The sequence below is a fragment of the Hippocampus guttulatus genome, chromosome 23 (genome assembly GCF_054856545.1).
Source record: "Hippocampus guttulatus isolate MCC_2025c chromosome 23, RoL_Hgut_1.0, whole genome shotgun sequence".
Classification (NCBI taxonomy): Eukaryota; Metazoa; Chordata; class Actinopteri; order Syngnathiformes; family Syngnathidae; genus Hippocampus; species Hippocampus guttulatus.
Window position 1 is genome coordinate 3,163,537 of NC_141283.1, and position 25,136 is coordinate 3,188,672.

A 25,136-nucleotide genomic window follows, 5' to 3' on the forward strand; every position below is an offset into this window, starting at 1 on the left:
GTCACAAAACGCATCGATTTTTTTTTTGTCAAGGCGCCGCTGTGCGGTATCATCATAGAGTAAACGCTTTGGCAAAAGCATCTTTTCTCCTGTGATGACAACGCGTGCGTGCGTGCGTACTGTATGTTGAGGCGTTGTTTTTGTTGCCACGCAGCTACTACGCAATTGTGGACATCTGGGTGTGCCCTCAAAGCGCCCGCGAGCTAAAAATATCTACATGAACATTTCCAAAACATAACCGTGTACATTTTCTTTGACGGTAAAATACGGTGACCACAGACTTAAGTCTTCTTCTCGCTGGCGGGCTGGTATTCGCGTGACGTCAACATCCACAGAACAAGTGGTGACTCATGAAGGAAACGAAATTAAATGTGGGGCCGTTTACACTCTTTTTGTCAGATAATCTTTAAACAGGAATATGTGAATAGCACTCAAATTGCATTTAACGGTACAGTATTCAGATTGCATGAATTTGAGGGACCTTTCAATAGCAAGGAATGAACAACAGAGGGCGCCAAAGGACTTGCGCAAAACGTCGGTACGCCGGGGGGGGGGGGGGGGACTATTACAGTTTCAATTATTCCAATTTTCACGCCAGATTCGCTTTTAGTAACATAATTGAAACGCATGGTGTCCGGATAGTGAGGAGTATTTGTGCCATTAGCGTTTCAGTTGAGCAAGAAGTGACAGTTATTTTGGGGCGGGCGGAGTCAAATAATGACAAAGACCCGTCGAACAAAAGCTATCACGCCCGAGTGCGCGATGTACGCTCGCACGCAGACACAATCTCGCAGGAAATTTTCTTAAGTAAAACTACTGTGAAATAAATTACGAAATTAAGAAAGTATAACGGAAGTAAATTGTAATTGTAAGTAAACAAAATGTTCAACATGGCTAGAAACACAATCAAGAACGAATTTTACAATCACCATGGTTAAAAACAAATGAATCCTTTTGAATCAATGCATGTATTTTTTAATGAAAACTATGAACTGGGTTGCCTAAATAATATTTTAACTGCCTTTTAAAAATGTCGAAAAGGCCTATTAATTACAGATATGGAGTCCTATTTTTTTTCAACAACAAAAGGCATACCTTTGGGAAATACACTGCAGTCCCTTTTTTCCTGAGAATAAAGGCGTTTTTTTTTCTTCCAGGATAAAAGGCTGAGCTTTTTGTCAACTTTTCACATAACTTCCCATTTCAACTTGCCTCCCCCACCCCACCGCCCCCTTCAGCCTGAATGGTGCTAATGACATCATTAATCACTCCACTGGGCTAATTTGGACTTTTCATTTTCATTCCAGGGGGTCCAGTTGGACTGTGACCCATTTTTTTCGACCAATGGCAGCAGAGCAAAAAAGTCTCCTGAGCTAATGAGGAGCTGAGCCCCGCCCACCTGTCTGCATACCAATGGACCCCACAGTGTCGTGTTTCATTTTTATCATTACATCTATTTTGATTCAAATGTCTTTTTCAAACAAAAAGCTAAGTTTTCACACGACGTTTTTTTCACACTTTTCACAATCGTAATATATATTTATTTCTATTTTTAATGCAAACATTCATATTTTTAGGGGCTATTTGGACTCATCCTTTGTGAGAGTTAAACCGGACCATGACCCAAATTCTCGGGCCAAAGACTGCCCCGGCAAAAAAAAAAAAAAAAAAAAAAAAGTCTCCTGAGCCAATGTTGCGCTGGGCTCCGCCCACCTGTCGGCATACTAATGTAGCCCCCCAAATAAGAGCCCTGAAGGGGGGCCCCCCATACTTCTTGTGAGACTTTCAGCCTGCTCAGCGCACACAAAACCTCCAACATGGTCGACGCCTTCTGTGCCACTTGGAAGCTGGTGGACAGCGACAACTTCGATGAGTACATGAAAGCGCTCGGTGAGTCGCACTCGTGCTACTAGTGAAGCGCTGGATATTCACTATTTGAAGTTTGGAATGCACTAGTAGCACACAGTTGTCAACTAGTGCACATTTTTGTCCTACGAGTAACTTGCAGTTTTCCTAGTGGTGTGCAAATATCCCACACAGCAGTGAGGGAAAAAAAAAGGCTACTAGTAAGACAGTCGCTTTACTAGTATGCTGAATTATCTTACTCGTGAGGAGAAAGGATCAATGGTTGTCCAGTGCTGTTGGGACATCCGTGTAGCAAGTTAGCTGTGTGTCAACGCCCGGAAAAATGCATTTTCCCGTTGGATACTCTGCTGGCATGGCCGCTTTAGAGCACCCCGTTGTTGGCGATGCGTGCACGATCATCATGAGAGAAAGATGTTGAAGTGTGTAGGGAAAAAAATAAGTCACAGCCAGTGTGTGGTTTTGTGCTGCCATGTCTGCTTTAGAGCGCCTTGTTGAAGGTGGGATGGGGAGTAATTTTTTTTTGTTTTTTAAATTCTTGATGTGGCCTCTTTAGAGCGCCGTGTTACATCCATGAGTGCACACATAACATGGTGAGAAGGCAGAATAAATAATGTGTCCCAAATGACAGGTAGTGTGTGGACTGGAACTTTGCGTTGATATGGCTGCGTTAGAACGCCTCATTGTTGACCGTGAGTGCACGAACTCCATGGAGAGGCAGAAGAAAGGGGGGGGGGGGGGTGACAGCCACCTTGTGATTTTGCGCTGGTATGTCTGCTTTAGAGTGCCTCATGGGATGGGGGAATTAGGGTGTTTTTCAATAAATAAATACAATCTCGATGTGGCCGCTTTAGAGCAAGCACATTGAGACAATAAACAAATAAAGTCCAATGTGACTACCAGCATGTGGACAACGGGGTTAGAGCGCCTTGTTGTCATCCCGTGACGATGGAAATTAGCATCGATGTTGCTGTAGTTTTTACTCTTCAAACATACGGAGCAGCGAAAGAGAAACAGAGCGTGACAGGCTTCTATCGGCACCCAGGTGTGGGCTTCGCCACCCGGCAGGTGGGCAACGTGACCAAGCCCACCGTCATCATCAGCCAGGAGGGCGACAAGGTGACCATCCGCACGCAGAGCACCTTCAAGAACACCGAGATCTCCTTCAAGCTGGGGGAGGAGTTTGACGAGACCACCGCCGACGACAGGAACTGCAAGGTAGGAACACACCTAGCAATGCTTGTGAAGCGCAGATGAGACGCAAATACTGACTTGAGGAACTGTAATGGAGTAAAAAAAAAAAAAAAAAAAAAAGACTGGTCAGAGAAATTACATCCTGATTACTTTTACTAAAGTAGAAAAAGTGTTTTTGGGACTGTCAACAATACCGGCGGCCCGGTGGTCCAGTGGTTAGCGCGTCAACCTCACAGTGCACAGGTGCAGGGTTAATTTCCGGCTCTGGCCTTCCTGTGTGGAGTTTGCATATACTCCCCGTGCCTGTGTGAGTTTTCTCTGGGTTATCCGGTTTTCTGCCACATTCCAAAAACATGCATGGCAGGTTAATGGAACACTGTAAATTGTCCCCCGTGATAACTTGGCACAAAAAGGGTACAGCTACTTGTCTTAAAATGTACTTCCGTACAAAAGTAAAACTGAATGTTGACTTTTGGAAAGAAAACCTCATTGAGTATTGTTATATTGTCTGTCTACATGCGTTGCGCCACCATATGTGTTGAAATATCCATTGCTCAAAACGCCGATAACACCGCCACATAGATGCTAATCGTTAGCCGCCCTATGGCGTTTCCAGTATGGCGGCTTAACTTTTAAGACAAAAACGTTTCTCCCTCCACCTTGATAAGTTTGAGAAGTCTTAAATGGCGCTCGATGCTGACGGTCATCTGCTCGTTAGTCCACAGTGAGCATGGACGGAGACAAGTTGGTCCACGTGCAGAAGTGGGACGGCAAGGAGACCAAGTTCGTCAGGGAGATCAAGGACGGCAAGCTGGTCATGGTGAGATTTCAGAGAGAAATTTGGTTTCTTCAAGAAAAAAAGTTGTAAATTGACATGGCAAAACTCAGTATTACAATACTATAGAAGTCTTTTAGTTGCTAAAATGGGTGATTTTTTTTAACATTAATTTTATTTATTTTGTAATATAATACACATTTATGTCTTCCTATAATAATCTCATATTCATGTTTCTGGAGCTCTGGAAATTAATTCCCTCCTAAGCAGAAAATTTGGTGCTCCAAATGTTCTTCATTTTTTGGATGAAGTTTCTTGGGTTAAAAAAAAAAATTAAAGTGACATTCTTCTCTTCCTCATCCAGAACTTGACCTTCGAGGACATCCACGCCGTACGCACCTACGAGAAAGCATAGAGGCCAACGTTTGCACATCTTCATCATCGTCTTCCTCCTCAAGCAAGCTGCACATGTTTTATTTTTATCAAGTCTTTTTTTTTATATGAAAAAATGACATATTGGATTGATCATCTTTGCAAATGTGCTAAATAAAACACGGAGAAATTTTAGACTCTTCTCATCTGTTCCTATCATTTATTGACAGTCTGACAAAAGGTTGTATTGTGAGTTTTTTCATTGTGAGTATTTTATGGCAGTGTCCAATATATTTAAGTTTTGAGGTGAAAAAAGTGTCTGGTCTAACTTGGTTGGCGTTTTTACTTGTTAGCCTATTAGTTGATCATAGCTTATTGATACTGGCCATTGAACCGTTTGACTGAAAAAAGAAAATAAAACAGTACAACGCAGGAGTTTAAAAATTTGAACAAGGAAATAAACAAGAAGGTAGAACGATGTTTTTTTGTTTTTTTTAATTGTACAGTTACACGACACAAACAGAATTTACATCAGGTTGAACGACATAGTTCCGCGTTCGTCCACGTCACGTAACATGCTCGGCCGTCAATCAAACGAAACCACGCCCTGTCTTTGAAAACACAAAGTCACGTGACAAGCTGACCACTCCAATATCCGCCTTTTGCTCGTCAACAAACACGAGTTATTGAGCGACCTTTGTCGTGTATTCCGAGCCAAGCTCTTGCAATTGAACGACATGACGGCGCAACTCGTCTGTTTTGTTCTCCTGTTGTGCGCCGCCGTTCGCCTTCAGGCGGCCCCGCCCGGAAGAGGAGCCGAGCCGGTGGACGCAGGTGAGTCGGCGTGATACCTCCCAAAACTGAAATTGTCAACATGCAATTTGTGTGCAAAAAAAAAAATCAGACGGTCGACCCGTCTTACGTTGAGGTAACAGTACACGGGACGACGTTTAAGAACAAATGAAAACACTTTCGTTAACCGCAACGAATTGATTCACACACGTGGAGCCAAAACAAGACAAATATCAAGTGCTGATGTGCTGCAGATGGCTCGTGTGTGTTTATGCCTCTCAGACCTTTGAATAAAGTTTGTCAAGAGACGTAACACATTTGTTTGCTCTTGTTAAGAGGGATTAATGCAATTAAGACATTGTCAACCGTCGGGACTGACGTGTGGTACCATTTTAATATTTGAATTAAATTAGCTGTTGATCATCGTTTTGGAGATGCGAGGCTGAAGTATAATACAGTACAGTAATCCCTCGTTTATCGTGGTTAATGGAGACCAAAACCACCTGCGATAAACGAAAATCCGCGAAGTAGCGACCAATAAACATATACAGGTAAAAAAAAAACAGTACTGTACTCCATATATGTAATTTCTTTTTTTTTTGTGAATGTTTGAAAAAATCTGCGATGCACTGAAGCCGCGATAAACGAACCGCGAAATAGCGAGGGATCACTACATCCTGATTTATATAGCGCTTTCACAACAGCAGCAGCTGTAACAAAGCGCTTAACAAAACAGTTTAACATACAGTAAAATAATAAACGCAACACTAAACAGACGTCGGACAGTCGTGCAGTCCTAACCACTTTTCCCTCGTATGCTTTGTTCTTTAAAGCAGTTTGAGATGAAAGAGGAGAGAATCACAAAGTGTCCTTTCGCCAGTGGATCAGAGACGTCATGTTCAAAATGTGCACACGTTGGCGACAAGCTAAGTTTCAAAGTCAACAAGAAGCTGTAGCATCCATTGATGAAAAAAAGATTGGTTCATTTTTCATGTCCCATGTAAATCCATTTAAATTCCAAGCGGCGACTCTCAGTTCCAAATATGCATCAGCGCTCCGCGCCGACGCCCCTCTCCTTATCCTCAACTTCAGCAGCCATCCATCCAGCCGCACCAACTCAGACAATTCAACAGCGCCGACATCTCCACTGAACAAAACGGGGCTGCGAAAAGTGCTGCCCATTACAGGCGCAAAAAGCACAAGCACCCCGGGGGCTGTCCAGCACCGACAGTCAAATGTCGCCGACATTCCTCCCAATCAAAATCTGCTGGTACAGGCGTGCTGCCGAGAAGGCGCAACCACCAAGCACAGATTCTTCGTCTTTGGCGAATGTCGTGGCCAAAAAATGCTGAAAACAGTCCACATCAGGTCCACACGACGAAACAACAAACGGGTTGGGGTCGTTTAAAGTGTGCATGTGCGCGTGCGTGTGTGTGTTGGATTTATCTGAATGTGCTGTCTTGACTCCAAAGTACATTTTCCAATTATTCCTACACCAGGAAGGTTTTGGCACATCACCGACCTTCATTTGGACCCCACCTACCACCTGGCGCCGGACCCCACCAAAGTGTGTTTCTCCTCCAAAGGGAAGCCCACCACCGATGCCGGTCCGTTTGGGGACTTTTTGTGCGACTCGCCCTACGGCCTCATCCAGTCGGCTTTCATGCACATGAAGAGCCTCGTACAACCAAACGACTTCATCATTTGGACCGGGTAGCGTCAAATTGCCTATTCCTCATTTTGGATGAATTTTTAAAAATGGAGGGTTTCAGTCCCAAATTATGAAATTATTTTTCAGGATGATTATGATTTTTTAAATATGATTTACTTTACTACTACAGAGACAGTCCACCTCACGTTCCGGTAAGCGAGCTGTCCACGTCGATGGTGATCGAAGTGATTAGCAACTTGACACAAAGCATCCGACAACATTTCCCAAACGTCAGCGTCTTTCCCGCCATGGGGAACCATGACTACTGGCCGCAGGTAGCCGACACGGCAGACTCAGAATCCGAGCATGTCTACATACGGTTATGTGTATGTTGTCAGGATCAGCTGCCTACGTCCACAAACGACATCTACAAGGCTGCCGCCCGCCTTTGGAGCCCCTGGTTGCAAGACGACGCATTGAAAACTCTTTCACGAGGTTACCTTATCTCACTAAAATTCTTTTTTTTTCACACTGTGTGTTACTTTTGTATTGTATTTGTATTTGTACTGCAGTGAAACTCCTCTACAACAAAACCTACATGGGCGAAAATATCCCCTAGTGTGAAAAAAGTTTCATGCATGAAAGCCATTCCCACTTTTCTCCTCCCCCTATGATGAAAAATCCCCCTGTTCCGTCACATGAAATATTTTTCTCTGCTCTTGGCTCGCAACGAGATTCACTACAACAAAAACAAGCCTTCCGCAAAAGTCTAATCCAACCTCAGCATGCCACAGCGACCTCTCCTGCTTCGTTCGGAAAAGGCAACAGCAACCACCACACTTGTCTACACATGCGCAGTAGTCCAGGAAGTATTTGTTATCATTAATTTCAGACACAGCACGAACGTTACATTGCTAAAATGCTAGAATTGCTAAAACGGACCTTTGCAGACCAAGGAGTTAAGAAAAGCATTCAGGCTTGAAGACAGGACAAAAGGAATAAAAATGAAAGATGAAGGAAGCAAAATAAAAAACATTATGCAAGAAATTGATGAAAGTGAATGCTGATCGTAAATTTCGCACTTTCTTTCCCGATTTTTTTCTTTCTACACTGGCTATATGAAGTGTCAAATAAGTGTCTGCTCATGTTTATGCACTACGTATTGGAATAAAAATAAAGAGTAAACACATACGTTTTGTGTGTGTTTACATCTGAGATCAAATTTGCTACAGTGAAAAGCCCCCTGTTGTGAATTTTTTTTGCTGCAAACATGATTTCGTTGTAGAGAGTTGCACTGTAGCACCTCATTGCCGTTGGAACAATTCAAGCCAGTCAAAGTTGGTATCCGAAGGCTAGCATGTTGCTATGTTAGCGTTTAAGGCAGTTATATTGTTAGCCCCTTTCCCGCGAGTTGGAAAATGGATGCCAGGTCTTCTAATGTCACATTTTTATGTACGTGTAAAGTCTTTGCTCATGTGCTGGTGTCCACAGGAGGCTTCTACACCCAGCTGGTTCGTGCGGGTGTCCGAGTGGTGAGCGTCAACAGCATCCTCTACTACGGCCCCGACCGCGCCACCGTCAACATGAGTGACCCGGCGGGACAATACGAGTGGTTAGAAGACACGCTGAAAAAGGCGGGCGACGACATGGAGAAGGTTCGATGTTGTCATTTAACCCTTTCGGGGATGGCAGTGTCATTACAGTGGACAGCCGATCATGTTATCGGGTTCTGGGTTCTCGTTATCGGCACTCCCTCTTGTGATTGACGTGTCGATCTGTCAGGTGTATATCATTTCGCACATTCCGCTGGGATTCCTGCCCTCGCTCCGTAACGTGACGGCCATCAGGGATGAGCACAACGAGAAGCTGCTCAACATTTTTCGGCGCCACAGTCACGTGATTGCGGGACATTTCTACGGACACACGCACAAAGATAGCATCATGGTGCTCCTGGACTCCAAAGGTGACCGCAGAAATATGTGAAAGCATTCGCTACATGAGTCAACAGCGTATAATTAAAAAGTAAGATAATGATGATGATGCTCACTTTTGAGGTTTTTATTTTTATTTTTTGGACAACCTGATGAGCAGGTGTTCCTAATAAAGTGGCCAGAAAACCACTGCCTTATGGCATCCCAGACTGTATATTGCCAGTCGATATTATACGATGCATTCATTAATAAGAATAAGAAAACCTTTTATTCGTCCCACAATGGAGAAATTCCCAATTTTCAGCAGCAAAGTTAGGAAAGGAAGCAAGTAGGAGAGCAAAAAGTATCGGAGCTGCTGTAAAGGCAGCCACACTCGTGGCGCCATCTTGAAGTCATCATAACATCACAAAATGACATTAAATATATCAATTAAACATGTCGCATGATTTGTCTCTTTGGTAAAGATAAAATATATAATGGATTTTTTAAATGTTTTTATTTTTTAATAGATGGTGCATATAGCGGTTAACTCATTCAGTACGAGCCAATTCTGGACCAACTCTGAAAAGACGTGTAAAAACGTCTTTGGGAGTGAATGAGTTAATGATGCATGTTTTTAATATATATATTCTTTCGGTAGATTCACCTGTGAACTCTGTGTTCGTGGCTCCGGCGGTAACGCCCATCAGAAGCTTTTCAGAGCCGTACTCCAATAACCCGGCGGTGCGATTGTATTTCTATGACAAACGAGATTTTGGCATTTTGGTAAGTCTTGACAGGCACCCTTGCCAAACACCACGTCACATTATTACACCATCCCGTGTCGAAGTACAAAAGGCAAGCCAATTTTTTTTCCATGTCAAAGGACCTGTGGCAATACTTCCTCAACCTGACCGAGGCGAACCTCGAGCAACGAGCCAACTGGAAGCTGGAGTACATCATGACAAAAGCGTTTGGGATGCCGGACCTGCGGCCGCCTAATCTTCTGGAATTGGCTGTGCGCTTGTGGCTACCGCCCAACGCCGCTTTCGACGCCTACTTTGCTCACTTCACGGTTAGTTACGATGGCAGGCCGTCATGCCAGGGAGAGTGTAAGCTCCTCCAGTTGTGCTCCATGCTCCACCTGGACCAGGCCCGCTACGGCGCTTGCGTGGGGGCGCGACAACATCGTCACAGTCTCGCCAGTAACCTTCTTTGATATCCATTTATGGATTTCAGCACATTTTTTTTTTTGTGCCACTCACCAGAATAATAATACCGCCATAATCATGGTAAGATGACCCAAAATTGTCTCATGTGCCTCTGAATTTTTTTCAGACTTGGCAACATGAAATTTGGTTGCCATGTCTGTCATGAGTACACCACAAAAAGGTCTCTAGAGGCCGTGCCTGAAAAGAAATAGGAAGTCTTCTATTTTGCTATGAAAATGATCATTTTTTAGTCATTTAGAAATTGTGAATTTGTTTTGCGAAAAAAAAAAGTGGAAAATTGAAAACAGGAGTAGATCCACAAAAAAGTCTCAAGAAACGGTATTCAGTTTAGGTTTGGCGCAACCAAGCCAGGGTCATTTTTGAGGCATCAAATTGGATTTATTTTATTGAAACCAGTTTAATTTAACATGATGAAATTTGGTAGACAGTATCATGAGTAGACCCACAAAAAAAGACTCAAGAAACCATTCCTGAGGAGACAGGAAGTCTGGCATTTTATTTTGAGAGGCCATTTTGCACTTGTTTTTTTGGGGGTTGGGGGGGGTTCTTCAAACACGAAGTTGCTCTCGAGATTTTTTTTTTTCCCCAATTGCTTCCGAATTTGGAGCAGACATACTCGAGGATGATGCTAGCCTGACAAACATCATGCGCCATGAAAAGCGGGTGCTAGGGAATTGCATTGACTATGATTGCTGAAGCATGAGCATTGCACAGTTGAAATGAATGTAAAAAGTGTATGACTATTGACACTTCATTCTGTCGTCTTCTGAATCCTGAAACTATCTCATTGCTGACAATTGTTGACTTGATTTCAAGTTTTGCTCTTTAAAAAATGCTAGCTGAATCGCATAATTGTCGTGTTTTGTTTTCAATTAGGTCTGTAGATTCTTAGTTATCCATGAGTATAATGTAGCGTTTGTCTGATAAGTTGGGCGTGGGGGGAGGGGTTAGAGCAGGCACTGGCCTCATTTGACTTGGCCCCCCTTTACACCCTCTCAACTTCTCCTGCTTTGAATGTTCTCAGCTCCATTCCAGCGCTATTGTGGGCCAATCCCCCCCCAACCCCCCACCCCTGTGCTCAACTTCCCCCCCCTAACGTTGACAGTCCCTCGTTTCAAAACATCCGTTTGCTCCATGTGTAACTTCCAAAAAGCCCCAAAAGAATGTCCAGAAAGTGTCAGAAGAAGAAAAAAGAAGTTAAGATGAATGATGAATGGTGAGAAACTCACCTTCTTTGCTCCCCCTGCCCCCTCCACCCCGATCCTTCAATCCCTTTGCTCGGCTGGTCAGGGCGTAACCGTGGTAACAGCATACTGGCGGGTGAGTATGGCCTGTTGCCGGGGCAGCCATCGCCACAGTGACATCAGTGAAGCGCTGTTGTGTGCAAACAAAGCTTGTCTCTTTTCTCTCTTTGCGCGGCCACTTTTTGGGGAGGGGGGGAAAAGTTCTATGGAGTACACTTCCAACCACAAAAAAAAAAAAAAAAAAATTTGAGAGTTTTGTTTCCTACAAAATAAAGCATCCCGAGCAATAAACGCAGTGCAGCCTTAATAAATGGCCACAAAGGTTCAATTTGGTATCTCGGGAAATGTAGGGGACCCGAGGTTGACCCCAGGAGACACTGTCAACTGGTGGCTTGGTATACAGTAGATGTTAATGTTGTTTCTGTATGGTGGGTTTTGACAGTGTTGTCGTTTTATTTGAGAAACATTTAAAAGAAAAAGCATTTTTACTCTGTTATAGTCACGCAGTTTACAGTTGATCAACCTGACCTGAGCTAACCTCGTCCTTCTGGCGTGAGGCTAATCCCTTTTTGTAAAAGCTCTTTTTGTTTGGTCTGCGCTCAGCGAGATTAGTGATTAGTGTTGTCCATGTTAATTTTTTTTGGGGGGGGGGGGACTTGTAATTTAGCTAGCCACGCGCTAAAGCTAATCCCTCATGTACTTCACTGCAGCGGCAACTGACAGTCTTGTGACTGGTCAAGTTTTTATCCATGACAACCAAGTGATACCAACTGCACTTACTGTATATCTGGATTGTTGAACATTATTGAAAGATAAATACAATCAAAAGATGATTTATATTCATAAATGTTTCATTAACATATGATTGTTTATGTTCTATAAAATACTAGCGCGCAAACTGTCACTTTTTATCCCTAAACTATTCATTAAAATATTTTTAAAAATAATGTCAGGAATGGTTATTTTCTCTAATAAAGAAAATAGAAATGCAAGTTTAAATTTTTTTAATGAATTTATACAGGCCACATTTAAAAACCAAAAAATGAAAATAGCTCAAAAACCTGATGTGCTAGAAAAAAAGTTTTTTGGAATCAGTTTCAAAAATATTGTTAATATAAAAATACTTCTCAAATTCAAATTACCTGTTGAACAGTGTAGTAAATGAGTCCAAAAAGAATTCACGATAGCTACAAATCGACATGTTGATTCCTGTGAGTGAGCAGCACTCCAGTGGAACCTGCTCATTTATTGTTTGTGAAATCAGCTCCATTGTGTAATCATGTTGCAAAATCATCTTGATTGCCAAATCACGGCGTATTTATCTGTTTGTGTGTGTGCACTTTTTGCGTGTTTTCCTGTCCTACTTGCATATCCTCTTTTGTTACTATGAACAATGACCACATTTTTTTTCAACTATTGGAGGAGGGAGGAAACATCATGCTTATGAAGCCCTTTTTCATTAGGGACTCCCGTGAGATATTACCCCCCTGCCAAGTCTCACACACTCCATAATGGAGACCGACTGGGAAGGGGGGGTGTTGGAGGGGGGCGGGGTCTCTCTCACTTTTTGTCTCATGCTTCATTTGTTGTTTGTCAGCCTTGAATGGACTCCTTTATCAACTGTGTGTGTGTGTGTGGGGGGGCGCGCCCTGGGCGAGGATGCACACACACACACACACACACAAACTCGGCTAACCAGCTCGCACGTTACCTCTCAGTCACACACCCGTCAGTGAACTCACGAGATACTTGATTAGGCACACCTTAACCTCCATCCATCCATTTTCCGATCTGCTAATCCTCACTCAGGTCGCGGGGGGTGCTGGAGCCTATCCCAGTTGTCTTCGGGCATTAGGCGGGGGACACCCTGAACCAGTTGCCAGCCAATCGCAGACCTTCTTAACATGTTGCTCGAATAGATCCTATCGTCACGGTCTCAAGGGGCCATCCAGTCCACACATTGGCTGTCAAGTCGGACTTGACACTAAAATTCCTAACCCCCTCCTCCCTCATTTGTCGTTCTCTGGGTGACATAGGCACACTTGTGGTTGACAATGAGACACTCAAAATTCACTTGTCGGCTTTCTGTCGGGCCCTAATTTTTTTTATTATGATTGTGAGTTGTGTGTGTACGTGTACGTGCGTGCGTGTGCCCACCGCCCTGGGCGAGGGTTGAGTTGAAGTTTTGCTGTTAATCCCTCTTCTTAAATCCCTGCACCCATCTTCTCCTCTGCCTCTATCATTCCATCCTGAACGTCCCCCCCATTGCTTGTCTGGTGAGTATGTGGGGTCACTGGGTTTACCCCAGAAAGAGGAGGGAGGGTTTTTTTCTAAGGGAGGGGGGTGTCGGAGAACTGAAGTGTTTGTTCTGGTTTTCGAACTTTTGTCAGTTATAGCTCCAAGCAGTTTCAAAAACTGGTGTGAATTTTTGGGAGGCCCTTTTCTGCAAATTTACATCCAAATATAAAATACCCCCCCCCCCCCTCGCCCGAGATAGGTGCAAACCAACCCGGGTCGAAAAAGAAAACTTTCCGGAAGCAACTTCCATGTAACTGCGACTGACAACCGTGTTCCATTCCGGTGCAATGGTGACACCCTCAGGCCTATCATCGAAGTGACACGAAACACGCCAGTCCCGCACCAAATTACGTTTCTTCAAACTTGTTTTTATAGTTCCGTTTTTTCCCCCACGGGGTTTGAAAAACACTTGTATAAATAATTGACAAGTAGTTTGGCAAGGCATTTAGCTAGCTGCTGCTGCTACCTAGCGGTATGGAAGAGTACTGCACGATTACCTCTGCCAGGCGATTGACCGCACAGGCATACATATATACATATATATATCCATCCATCCATCCATTTTCCGAACCGCTTAATCCTCACTAGGGTCGCGGGGGATGCTGGAGCCTATCCCAGCTGTCTTCGGGCAGTAGGCGGGGGACACCCTGAATCGGTTGCCAGCCAATCGCAGGGCACACAGAGACAAACAACCATCCACGCTCACATTCACACCTAGGGACAATTCTAGAGAGTTCAATCAGCCTGCCATGCATGTTTTTGGAATGTGGGAGGAAACCGGAGTACCCGGAGAAAACCCACGCAGGCCCGGGGAGAACATGCAAACTCCACACAGGGAGGCCGGAGCTGGAATCGAACCCGGTACCTCTGCACTGTGAAGTCGACGTGCTAACCACTGGACTACCGGGCCGCCCTACATATATATATATATATATATATATATATATATATATTCTCCACATCTAATTTGATTCACTCATTTGATTGGGACCCTGAGAGGAGCTAAAAATGTTAAAATTGTCAATTTCAAAATTTACAATTTCTAAATGACATGCAATTCTGTTATTGTAGGCCTGTGCAGAAAGGTTTTTTTTTTTTTTTTGCATTTGTAGACAAAATGGAGAAACAAAGGCAGCGAAAATCAAGAAAACCCACAAACACACGCACCCAAACCTGATGACATTTTGCCTCAGGCTACAAAGTCTATACCACCATCCTCATCCTCCTCTGCTTTCTTTTGTCCTGCACGTGCTCACTCTTCTCCTCCTCCCTTCCAACATCCTTCTCCTCTTCCTCCTCCTCCTCCTCCTCCCGGTCCACCGCCGCCACCACCGCCTCATCCTCCACCCCCCACCGGCCCAGCTTGTTGTCACTCACTCTGGCGGCGAAACAGACGGCGGCAGCGCAGACCAACAGACGCTAATCCTGGTGGCGTACCCCACCCTAAAACCTCCCCCGCTGCACAACAGAAGCGTACCGGACCCACCTGTGCAAATGGCCCGGACAACTTGGATTATTTGAAGGAGTGGGAGGGAAGAAGAAGAAAAGACATCAGCACCATGAAGCAGATGAGGGTGTCGGTGATGTAGCAGGTGCTGCAGCCTGGTGCCGCATTGCTTGCTTGGCCTCCTCCGTGGGGGAGAAGGTGATGCCGTCATCTCCCTCCTTCACACTCTCGGCACACACACGCTCACGTATGGTTCTGATGGCGTGAAGCAGCAGCAGCAGGATCTCGGAAATGTTGGCATTTGGATGTAGCCGCCACACATGCTGTAAACTGGCTTCTGGAGTTTTAAAGAGATTTTAATTGTTGATCTACAAAGCACTAAATGGTATTGGATGTAAATACAGAGGGGTGCAAAAATAGGTCGCAAGTTTGTTCTATTTATGGTTATTTTGGGGAGGGGGGTAAGCCATCCTTGGTCTTTTGCTAAAAACGTCGCTGTTTTTGTGGTCTGGTTAAAGAAAGTATTTTGTAATTTGTCACCATCTTGTGTCCTTTTGTTGCCAAGGAACTGTGTTGAAGTAACATGGAGAGTTTGTTTTTGACAAAAGTAGTGTTTTCCCACCATCTTCCATGATCTTGGCGCAATGACTTGAGGAATTGAATTTAAACAAATGGAGTGCTTTGCCGCCACCTTGTCGCATCTTGTTTCCAAGAATCTTATGTTAAAGTGAATCGGAGTTTTATTCAGACAAAAGTGGTGCGTTGATGGAATCTTGTGACATCTTTGTGACAAGTTGACGTGAGTTGAAGTGTTTCTTTAAAACAGATATAGTGCTTTGGCGTCATCTTGGTGTCAAGGATATTATGCCCAAGTGAGTCGGAGAGGGTTGTTGAGATGCAAATATTACTTTGCCAGCATTTATTTGGTTTCCTTAAGACAAAAATCGTGTTTTTGTGGCATCTTGATGCCAAGGAGCTATGTTGATGTGAATTGAGTTTCCTTTTTACAAAAACGGTGCTTTTCCACCACCTTGTGGCAATTTGGTGTCAAGGAACTATGTTGAAGTGAAATTATTTGAGACCTAAAAATGCTTTGCTGCCATCTTATATGATATGTTGAATTGACTTGCGCTGTTTCATTTGGTTTGCGCATCATTCGATGCTTGCCTTGCCTTGCAGGCTCCGCAGAAGAAGAAGAAGAGTCTCTGTGAAGGAACCTTTGGACGTGGCTCCTGCCGAGATGACTCACCTGCAGGCCGGCCTGTCGGCGGCCACCCTGGAGAAAGCCAAAGCAGAGCTGAAGGAAAACCCGGAGACCCTTCACCAGGACATTCAGGAAGTGCGCGACATGATCATCACGCGGCCGGACATCGGCTTCCTGCGTACGGACGACGCCTTCATCCTCAGGTTCCTGCGGGCCAGGAAGTTTAACCATTTTGAAGCTTTCAGACTGCTGGCCCAGTACTTTGAGTACAGACAGCAGAACCTGGACATGTTCAAGAACCTGAAGGCCACTGACCCTGGAATTAAGCAGGCGCTCAAGGATGGATTCCCCGGCGTGCTGGCCAACCTGGACCGACACGGAAGGAAGATTCTGCTCCTCTTTGCTGCCAACTGGGACCAGAGCAGGTAGACTTGGGGTACCGTGTACTTGACCACCCACATTTTTTGCTATTTCAAAATGTGTCATTGGCAGGTACATGTTTGTGGACATCCTGAGGTCCATCCTGCTGTCTCTCGAGTCCATGATCGAGGACGCTGAGCTGCAGGTGAACGGATTCATCCTGGTCATCGACTGGAGCAACTTCACCTTCAAGCAAGCCTCCAAACTCACACCCAGCATGCTCCGGCTCGCCATCGAGGGGCTGCAGGTGAGACGAAGGCTTCGGGTTTGACTCTTGTCTATTTTCGCAGCTTCCAGTCGAAGTCATATTACAACGTTAGCATGTTGCGATCGTCACTTGAGCGGCAGTAGTTAGCACGTTAGCGTGTTGATGCGGTCGTCTGATGCGCGTGTTAGCAGATTGTTGTGCAGGGTGGGGGTCACATGACCAGCAGGAATAGTTTTAGATGAGTTCTCTTCTTCAGTGACGTTGCTGCGGCATGCAAGTCGGTTGTCTTCATCAAATAGCATGTAGGCCACATGCCTTGGGATCGCCAGCGCAGTCGTTTATTGCCGCTCTGCGTTAACAGCAGCCAGATTGAATTCTCCGTGCATTCCTATTTGTCTTCTCGTGGAAAACCCTCGCGAGCACGTTGAGAACATGCACACATTCCACATAGGAAAGCCAGAGCCTGGATTCAAACTCCCAACCTCTAAACTGCGAGGTGAATGTGCTAACCGCTAGTCACCACCGCTACAAAGGGGCTCGTCGTGATTTATTATCCCATCATTTTTGCCTTGTGCGCTCACTCAGCCGATCCACTTGTCTCGTTTTATTGAGACACGTAATGATTATTATGAATAATATCGCCCACGGCGAGTTGCAGCAGGTGAACAGTGTGCGGGATTCAACCCAATCCAGTCATAATCCCGCAGGATTACAACGTTGTTAAAGGATTAAAAAATGGTAAATGGGAGTGAAACCTCAACGGAATGTTCACTTTACATCTCTGAAGATATTTTTTTTTCCTGTCTTTGTATTGTTGAAAAGAAAAAAACAAATCTAAGTTGATTAGCATTAGCTACAGATGTAACGTTCACTTGGTGGTTTTTAATAAATTGGCTTTCGGTACCGGTGCTATTCTGTCTGTCTGGGTTTGTTTTGTTTTGTTTTTTGTGTGTGTTTGTTCTTTTGTGTTTTTTTCACCCAAGGATCAGGAAGGCAGATGATTGAGGTCAATTTTCATTGGCTCTTTTTAATGCTAACATGCTAGCTGCTATATGTTGAGCTACTGTCAAATTGACAACAAATGCCTCGTGAACTTGTGTTTCAGTTCTTTGAGGGATTTTTTTTTTTGTCTCCCGCTCTAGCTTTCCCACTCTCCCAACATCTCCCCCTAACTCACCCCCCACCCCCCCTCATTTGTCTTCAGCAGCTGGAGAAGATGCTGACGTCTTCCGACACGGCTTAACCCATTCATTCATTCACCCTCATTTTTAAAATGCGGCCACTTGCTTGATGCAATGTGCTTTGTTGTACCCCGACATCCTCCGTCCACCCGCTCTCTCGCGCACGTCCCACCCTCCCAGCGTTTCCACGGCAACCGGCACGATTGCCTGGCTGTCTGCTTTGGCCTCTCTTCCAGATGGGCTCGCCTTTGTTGCGTGTGCGCTCGTGTGTGTGTGTCTGTGTGTGCGAGATGTTTTGTGCATCGCTCCGCTGCTCTTTCATTTATGAGTTTTGCATAACCAGCTGCCGTCTTGCCAAGTCCTCAAGAGACATTTAGCGACGCCGAAATCGTAATTGACGATTCAAAATGTCTCTTAAAAAATAATCAAGATGAGAACAACTGTCACCGCAACCGATTAGGCAGTGACAGTTACGCATGATGTCGCTACGCAGATGCGACACAGCTGGTGGGGAAAAAAGACTAAGACGCGGCTAAGAGACATTAGCTCAGACTGACGATGACAGGATACATTGATTGAACATAAGTTGTCCAGGCACGGATGCGTGTAACAACGGGAGAGGTTGAAGAGAGGCAAGTTAGGCTAACAAGAGACAATCGAAGGGCCCAAATAAGACACAGGTGGGTGGGACAGTGAGAAAACTCGTGTATATGAACTTCAAAAAATGATGAGATGAATGAGACAGAGGTGTATGGAGCTCTCAGACGGTGTGATCAGGTGTCTAGCACAGGGGGTCGGCAACCCAAAATGTTGAAAGAGCCATATGGGACCCAAAAAAAACAAATATGTCTGGAGCCGCAAAAAAATAAAAGCCTTCTATAAAACTTACAATGAAGGAAACACATGCTGTATGTATGTCGGAGACTGGACTGTCTCAGAATTGTTTATTTGTTCCTTTGTTGTGTGGTCACAAATGCCCCCATAGAATTTATTTTGTGATTTCCTCGCATGATTCTTTTTTTTTGTCTTGGTGCATTGTTTTCGCTTTTCGTAGCGTCAGTGAAGTCATCATGAATTTCCGTTTTTTCGGAGGCTGTCTTTGAACGCCTCTCGAGTTGAACGAGAAGTGAGAAGGAGTCGGACGCAGATTTGTCTGTGTTTGTCGAGACTGTTAAAAGCATAAATAAAGTGTACGTTTTTTTAAAAACAACACCACAGCTCTCCTTTTTCGGAGCTGCAACATGTATCTATATCGATTTGAGCTATATTAGCCTATATCAAAATATTTTTCCATTATCAAACATTTTTTATAAAGCTCCAGGGAGTCACTAGATGTCGCTAAAGAGCCGCATGCGGCTCTGGAGCCGGGTGTTGCCTACCCCCGGTCTACCAGGACAGGGCTGCACGAAGGGTTGACGATGTAGTGCAAGGGTGTGGATCACTCGGAGAGAGTGATACAAACGCACAAAAGGACGGCAGCGGGTAACGGTTCGGGATGAAGTGATGAGACGCAGGTGGCTTGGTTTAAAACTGACGGGAGTGGATGTTTAATCGTAGGATAGCCTACTGTCGCTTGTCATCAAATTCAAAGATGAACAAAAATGTCTTGCAGCCAAAAAAAACAAACAACACCAAAAAAAAAACCTTGAAGCACTTTTTTTGTGTGGAGTTAACTCTTTCAGGGACAGCGGTTACTACAGTGGACATGTTATGATGTAATCAGGTTACAGGGCATGAATGGGTAAAAGTGCAGCCTGCAGGGAAAAGAGCTGCTTTAGTTAGCTTTTTACTAAATGGCTTTAAAATGAAAGCTGGCCTGGACTTCGAAAAAAAAAAAATCAGGCCAGCAATGTACGTTTCTGTTCCGTGCGATCGAATGGGTCAACGTCAGAGCGCCCACGGCGGTGAATGAACTCAAGGTTTTTTCTTTTCTGTTGCGAGCAACTCCGCCTTATGACTTGCTAGAAGTTCTTAACCTGGTTGTGTTGAGCTCGTGGAGAGACTTTCCTGAATGTTGTCACCTTGGATTCTTGTCAAGCTTTGCGCTGACCTGAAGCAAAGATCCCCAAAAATAGATTTGTGATCCAGTATATTTATAAAAAAGTGAAATGTCCTTTGGACCTTACACATCCAAGCGATTGTTGACAGGAATTGGAATGGCTGGTTGCAAGTAGAAGTATCCAGGCAAGTCCCGATCTTTAAAGACATTTACATCGTCTATCGTTGTTGAGTATGTGTATTTTTTTTATTTATTATGATTTTTATTTATTTTTTACATGCTTTTGTGTGTCGACCCACACGAGTCACTTTGTGCCGCGGTGAGCTGTTTGCATGTGTCCGTACGGCAGGTGACTCAGCAAACAAAGCGGAGTCTTCCTCCTTGAGGCCAACCCGTCCACTTCTTTCGCAGGGCCAGCAAGAAACACTTTCTATAACACCGACCTTCATTTGCAAACGGATTTGTTCCATCAAATTGTCTAAATCGAGTCCAAATAGCGTGTTATCTTCATTTGGTAGCGTTTCTCAGTGACGTCTGGTTCACTCGAGTAAGTTGTGGGAGAAGCCGACAAAGCACCAGTTGTCTCCATCTTGACGTTGTCCTTCCGAGCATCATCTCAGAAAGTAGAAAGTAGCAGCGATTATTTCCTCATGACCTCCAGATGACATCTCTTAATCGAATCCAGCATCACTGCAAATTCAAGTCATTTCTTAACGTGACAGGAAGGGGCTACGTCCAACCTTCCTGTTGTTACGATGCCATAACGTCCGTTGTTAGTGCTACAAACCTTTCATGCTGGCATACAAAATTTGGGTGTATCAGAGGGGGTGCGTTGAGTTATTGAAGAGGAAAAATAAAAATCTAATTTATAGTCGGTTGCTGAAACGTACCTTTATTTTTTTTTGCTTCGAGTTCAAAGCAAAAAGGAAAAAGTACAGGTCGTCCTATTTTTGGCATCATTAGGAAGAATAACAACGTGGCAGACATTGAGACAGAGCAAGGTGATGGTGTGGAGAGAGAAGCAATATTGAGAGCGCAGAAGAGAGAGAGCCACAGGGGTGCATGAAAGGGTGAAGTAAACGCCTCCTGTTTTTTTATTTTTTGTGCGTTTCCCACTGCTGCGACAGGACAGTTTTCCGGCCCGCTTTGGAGGAATCCACTTTGTGAACCAGCCATGGTACATCCACGCCCTCTACACCGTCATCAGGCCCTTCCTAAAGGAGAAGACCAGGAAGCGGGTGAGTAAATCCTGCCGTGGATCGCTGGAGTGGTTTCTAGTTTTGTGGAATGGCATAAAAATATGCGTCAGATAAAAATAGAACGTTTTTAGGGAAGGGGTGGCGTCGACTATTTGTAAATTTTTGCTTGGGAGCCTTGCTAAATGGATTTGGGCTGTTCTGAGCGTAGATCTTCATGCACGGCAACAACCTGACCAGCCTCCATCAGCTGCTGCATCCGGAGATCTTGCCGTCAGAGCTGGGCGGAATGATGCCGCCGTACGACATGGGCACCTGGGCCAGGGCCCTGCTGGAGCACGCCTATGACGAGGATGCGGAACCAGACGTGGGAACGGACGGAGGACCGGATGCTTATGCGTTTTCTGTCCAGGACCTACACAGAGATGTGGACAAAAACCTCTCGCCCCAAACCATGAAAAGGTGACATGGACTGGCACAAAAAAAAAAAAAAAAACACGAAAAGCAAAAATTAATTGAATGCTAACATGATAGCATGTTGCTAACCTTCCAGATCCCAGTCAGTGGTGGATCCCGGCATCTTAAAGCGACCTGACAAGGCCAAATGTGATGAAGACAACATGCAGCCTCTGCTCTCGCTGGACTGAAAATAAAGAACAAAAAACAAACCTTCTGGAAATTCTTGGAAAATCCTCTGCAAACATCTCTCTGTGGATTCCTGGGAGAGGTTTACTCCACATCCAACTTCCTTGGTGGACTTCCGTGTTTCTTTGTAAAGTGCCAAGTCCACAAAAGTCCAATTCAGACTTCTGAGTCATGGTCTTCGAATGATTCCCGCGCCCAAAAGTGATGGGACAAATGGAAATTGGATGCAAGCTTTTCCGACGTCTTTGTACCAGGATTTTATGAATGAGCAAGACGGACGTCGAGACAGACCAGCAAACATCCCTTTATGGAAAAAAAAAAACCACATGACACAAAGCTTGATTTGTTACTGATCAACATCTCACGTAACATCAACCTCCTTTTTGATTTCCAACAACAATGACCTCAAGCAGAAAATGTCACATGACCCAAATATGTGAGCAGGAAATCAAAGTGTTTAAATCAATAATAATTCACTACTAAGTCATTAAGAGAATAAGTATTATTCAAATTAATCATGATCCAAGTGACTGAAAGTATGTTTTTCTTCTGTCCTGCGATACTAAAACGTAGAACACACTACTTGTACATCAAAACCATCTTCGTGGTTCTAATCTAGTCTAAAATGCCAGTATACATGCCACGGCACATGCTAGTTATATAATGCTAACATAGCTAAGCAAAAAAGTTCAAATCTATGCCTGAAATATTGTACATATGTACTCCATCTAATTTGTAGGGGGTTTTTTTGTTTTAATCCAAATTTAAACACTAAATGGAGGTACCATAGAACACTAGCTAAGATAAGATAGCTCAGCAAACAATCCTAAATAGCGTCTAATGTAAAATTCTGAATAAACACATTTGTACCGTAAAATATCTAGTACGTACTCCTCGTACTTCGTAAACATCACTCCATCTATCCATCCAGTTTTCAATGTCATAAACACCCTGGCGAAATTGTATGGAAGTTTTACATACAGTAAAACTCCATCCATCACGGTTCACAGTAGTGGGGTTTTTTTTTTCAATTTATTTCCTAATTTTCGCCATTTGAGCAATTTCCCGCGCGTCACGATAAAATACCATATTTTCTAATTCATCCAATCAGAGCGTCGCTATTATTTTTTTCAACCGCTGATTGGCTGTTTTCTTGTTGTGGACTCATCGCGCGCTGCTCGTCTTGCTCATCACTTCCGCGTTGGGGAACGTGCGCGGGGACATGAGCGGTACACGGCAGTTTCAACACAGCGTTGATGGAGTTGGAAACTCAACGAAAAAAAAAAAAAGCAACCATCTCGGAAGGAATGTGACCAATATCTTCATGCGCAGTTGTGCTGGCGGAACACTTTCAACAGTTTTTCCCTTTTTTTTCCAGCTTTTAAACGGGAATGTACCGCTTTACGGCAGCTTCATCATCATTGTCGTCATCGTCATACTTTGCAGGTGTGAGTACGCATTTTTAAAATTGTTTGTACGATGCTTTTTGTATTATTCATTCACCTTGCTCTCTATTAATATATTATCAGTGTTCAAATGTTTTTGTATCGTTCCGTAAACGTTAAAATAACATACCCCCGATGTCACGAATTTCACATAATGGCGGTGGTGTTCCGGATCGTTACGTCAATGGCGGACGGGGAGATGACCGTCGTTTCAATCTAAACTAAACCAATGCTCAAATGGTGGCCAATATACCGAAAAAAACCCTGAAATAAATTCAGCTCGGACACTCCTTGTACTCCACGAATTTTGTACAGTATTTCTGTTCTCTTTGTGGTTTTAATCTAGGGGGGAAAAACACGGCTAAAATGCGGTCACAGATGACGTACAATTTCTAAATTATGCCTTGCAGTACCTGTTCAGTTTTGCAGTTTTATCAGTCGAGTGTTACTAGCAGACAATTAAGCGTTTTATTTAATATTCATCACATGGCAAACATCTGAATTTAGAGTTTTACTTCTACCACGTTTTACACTCTCTTCTTTAAATTAAACTAATGCTAGTGTCAGGAGTTAATTTCGAGTTAGGCTACCAGGACCGGAGATTAACAACAGTGATTTAGAATGATATTTTGAGAACAGTATTTTATGATTGCTACATTCAAATTATTGCAACTTGAAACTGCTCAACCTATTCAGCGCATGTTGGGAACTCTTTTCACATTTTTCAGTATTCCACATTTTCTTAAGCAGATTTGCTTTTTAAAAAAATATTATTATTGTGTGTGTGTGTGTCCCTCACATTTAACGCAGTATTGAAAACTTTAAAAAATGTATGTCAGGAACAACAGGAAACACGCTTTTATCACAAATGCAAACACTTGATCACCTCTCAGTGACTTTAATTTATGTGCAGTATATGACACAAGCATTTGTTTATTTTAAGAAAGGTAACAACGATTATTGGAATATTTCAGCATTTTGAATGTTCTCCGTGACGTTGACCGGTGACAGTAGTGTATTTTATTTTTATTTTTTTCCTCACATTTGCTGCAACAAACCAGCATCGTAGGCAGCTGTTTTGTTCTTCATAAATGGGTCGCTTTGTTGCTGTAGAACAAAAAATAATACGGGAGCCGGGAAGAGGGGCAATCCAGCCTAAACCTGGAATGATTTTGTTTGACTTTGATTTATTTAGGTTTTTAAACTTTTTTTACGTCTTCCACATGCACCAGAAATAATCGTAATTGTGATTGTTAATAAACACTAGCAAAGCATATTTCACACTCTTTTACATGTATTTGACTTTTAGTAGTCTTGACGGAGATGATAATGCTCACTTGTGATTGACATCAGTAAAAAAAAAAAATATTTGAAATGTATAATAGTGTCGTTTTGCAACCATAACAATAAGATATTATTGTTTAATGAATAGCTCTCAGAAAGTGTCAATCAAAAGTCAGCGTTAATATTTTTGTATTGGATGTCACCTGACGGTGTACCTAATAAAGTGGCCTGCAGGGACCAACTTTCATAGTGATATTTACGTCATTATGAGCTATTTGCAGTTATGATTCACTGTGTCAAATATGATTTGTATTGATGATGATGTAAAAGCTGCATGCGGCCATTTGAGTGTTCTTATTATGATTATTATTCAGATTCTACACTGACAATGTTTGTTTAGCTCCGCCAAAGTCAACAAACCTGTATTTATTTTTTAATCATCCTGAAGTGTTTGAGCTTCACGGATTTCGAATGACACTTTATTTTGTCTGTCTGCTTGTTCTCGCTGAGGTCGAAAATAAGTTGGGAGCTTCTCCCAGGCGACTGAGCGAGAGTTCGGGTACATCCTGAGCTGATCGCCGGCCAGTCGCAGAGCCACATTCGCATTCACAACTACATGCGATTTCACCTCGGATCAAAGCAAAGCGACGTTCTGTGCGGTAACGTTGGTGCCGCGTTTGATTGTGTTGGAAAAAATGGCCTCCATTTTGCTGACATGCACAAATAAAGGTTGACGCAATTTGCCACACACTGCCTCCGTTTTAATTTTAATTTTT

The 25,136-nt window shown here is 43.7% G+C and overlaps 3 protein-coding genes across 4 annotated transcripts; all 3 read left to right on the top strand.

The window, feature by feature from the left end:
• The first annotated feature begins 1,726 nt into the window (after nt 1-1,726).
• On the top strand, nt 1,727-4,399 carry LOC147185737 (fatty acid-binding protein, brain). The gene is made up of 4 exons (XM_086104009.1): nt 1,727-1,890; nt 2,909-3,081; nt 3,776-3,877; nt 4,197-4,399. Exons 1-4 carry the CDS (start codon nt 1,818-1,820, stop codon nt 4,245-4,247), a joined length of 399 nt encoding a protein of 132 aa, XP_085960135.1. The 5' UTR covers nt 1,727-1,817; the 3' UTR covers nt 4,248-4,399.
• A 452-nt stretch (nt 4,400-4,851) lies between these two features.
• LOC147185738 (cyclic GMP-AMP phosphodiesterase SMPDL3A-like) lies at nt 4,852-10,633 on the top strand. Its single transcript, XM_086104005.1, has 8 exons — nt 4,852-5,038; nt 6,496-6,709; nt 6,838-6,982; nt 7,046-7,142; nt 8,139-8,302; nt 8,430-8,610; nt 9,219-9,343; nt 9,444-10,633. The coding sequence occupies exons 1-8, from the start codon at nt 4,942-4,944 to the stop codon at nt 9,774-9,776; spliced, it is 1,356 nt and encodes a 451-aa protein (XP_085960131.1). The 5' UTR covers nt 4,852-4,941; the 3' UTR covers nt 9,777-10,633.
• Nucleotides 10,634-14,754: 4,121 nt separating this feature from the next.
• On the top strand, nt 14,755-25,108 carry LOC147185739 (clavesin-2). Of its 2 annotated transcripts, XM_086104469.1 has the most exons (6): nt 14,755-14,976; nt 15,958-16,407; nt 16,475-16,649; nt 20,918-21,028; nt 21,198-21,448; nt 21,540-25,108. In XM_086104469.1, exons 2-6 carry the CDS (start codon nt 16,019-16,021, stop codon nt 21,631-21,633), a joined length of 1,020 nt encoding a protein of 339 aa, XP_085960595.1. In that variant the 5' UTR covers nt 14,755-14,976; nt 15,958-16,018; the 3' UTR covers nt 21,634-25,108. The 2 variants fall into 2 exon arrangements, with proteins under 2 accessions (XP_085960595.1, XP_085960594.1); XM_086104468.1 differs by lacking the exon at nt 14,755-14,976 and having other exon boundaries at nt 15,932-16,407.
• Nucleotides 25,109-25,136: the final 28 nt, after the last annotated feature.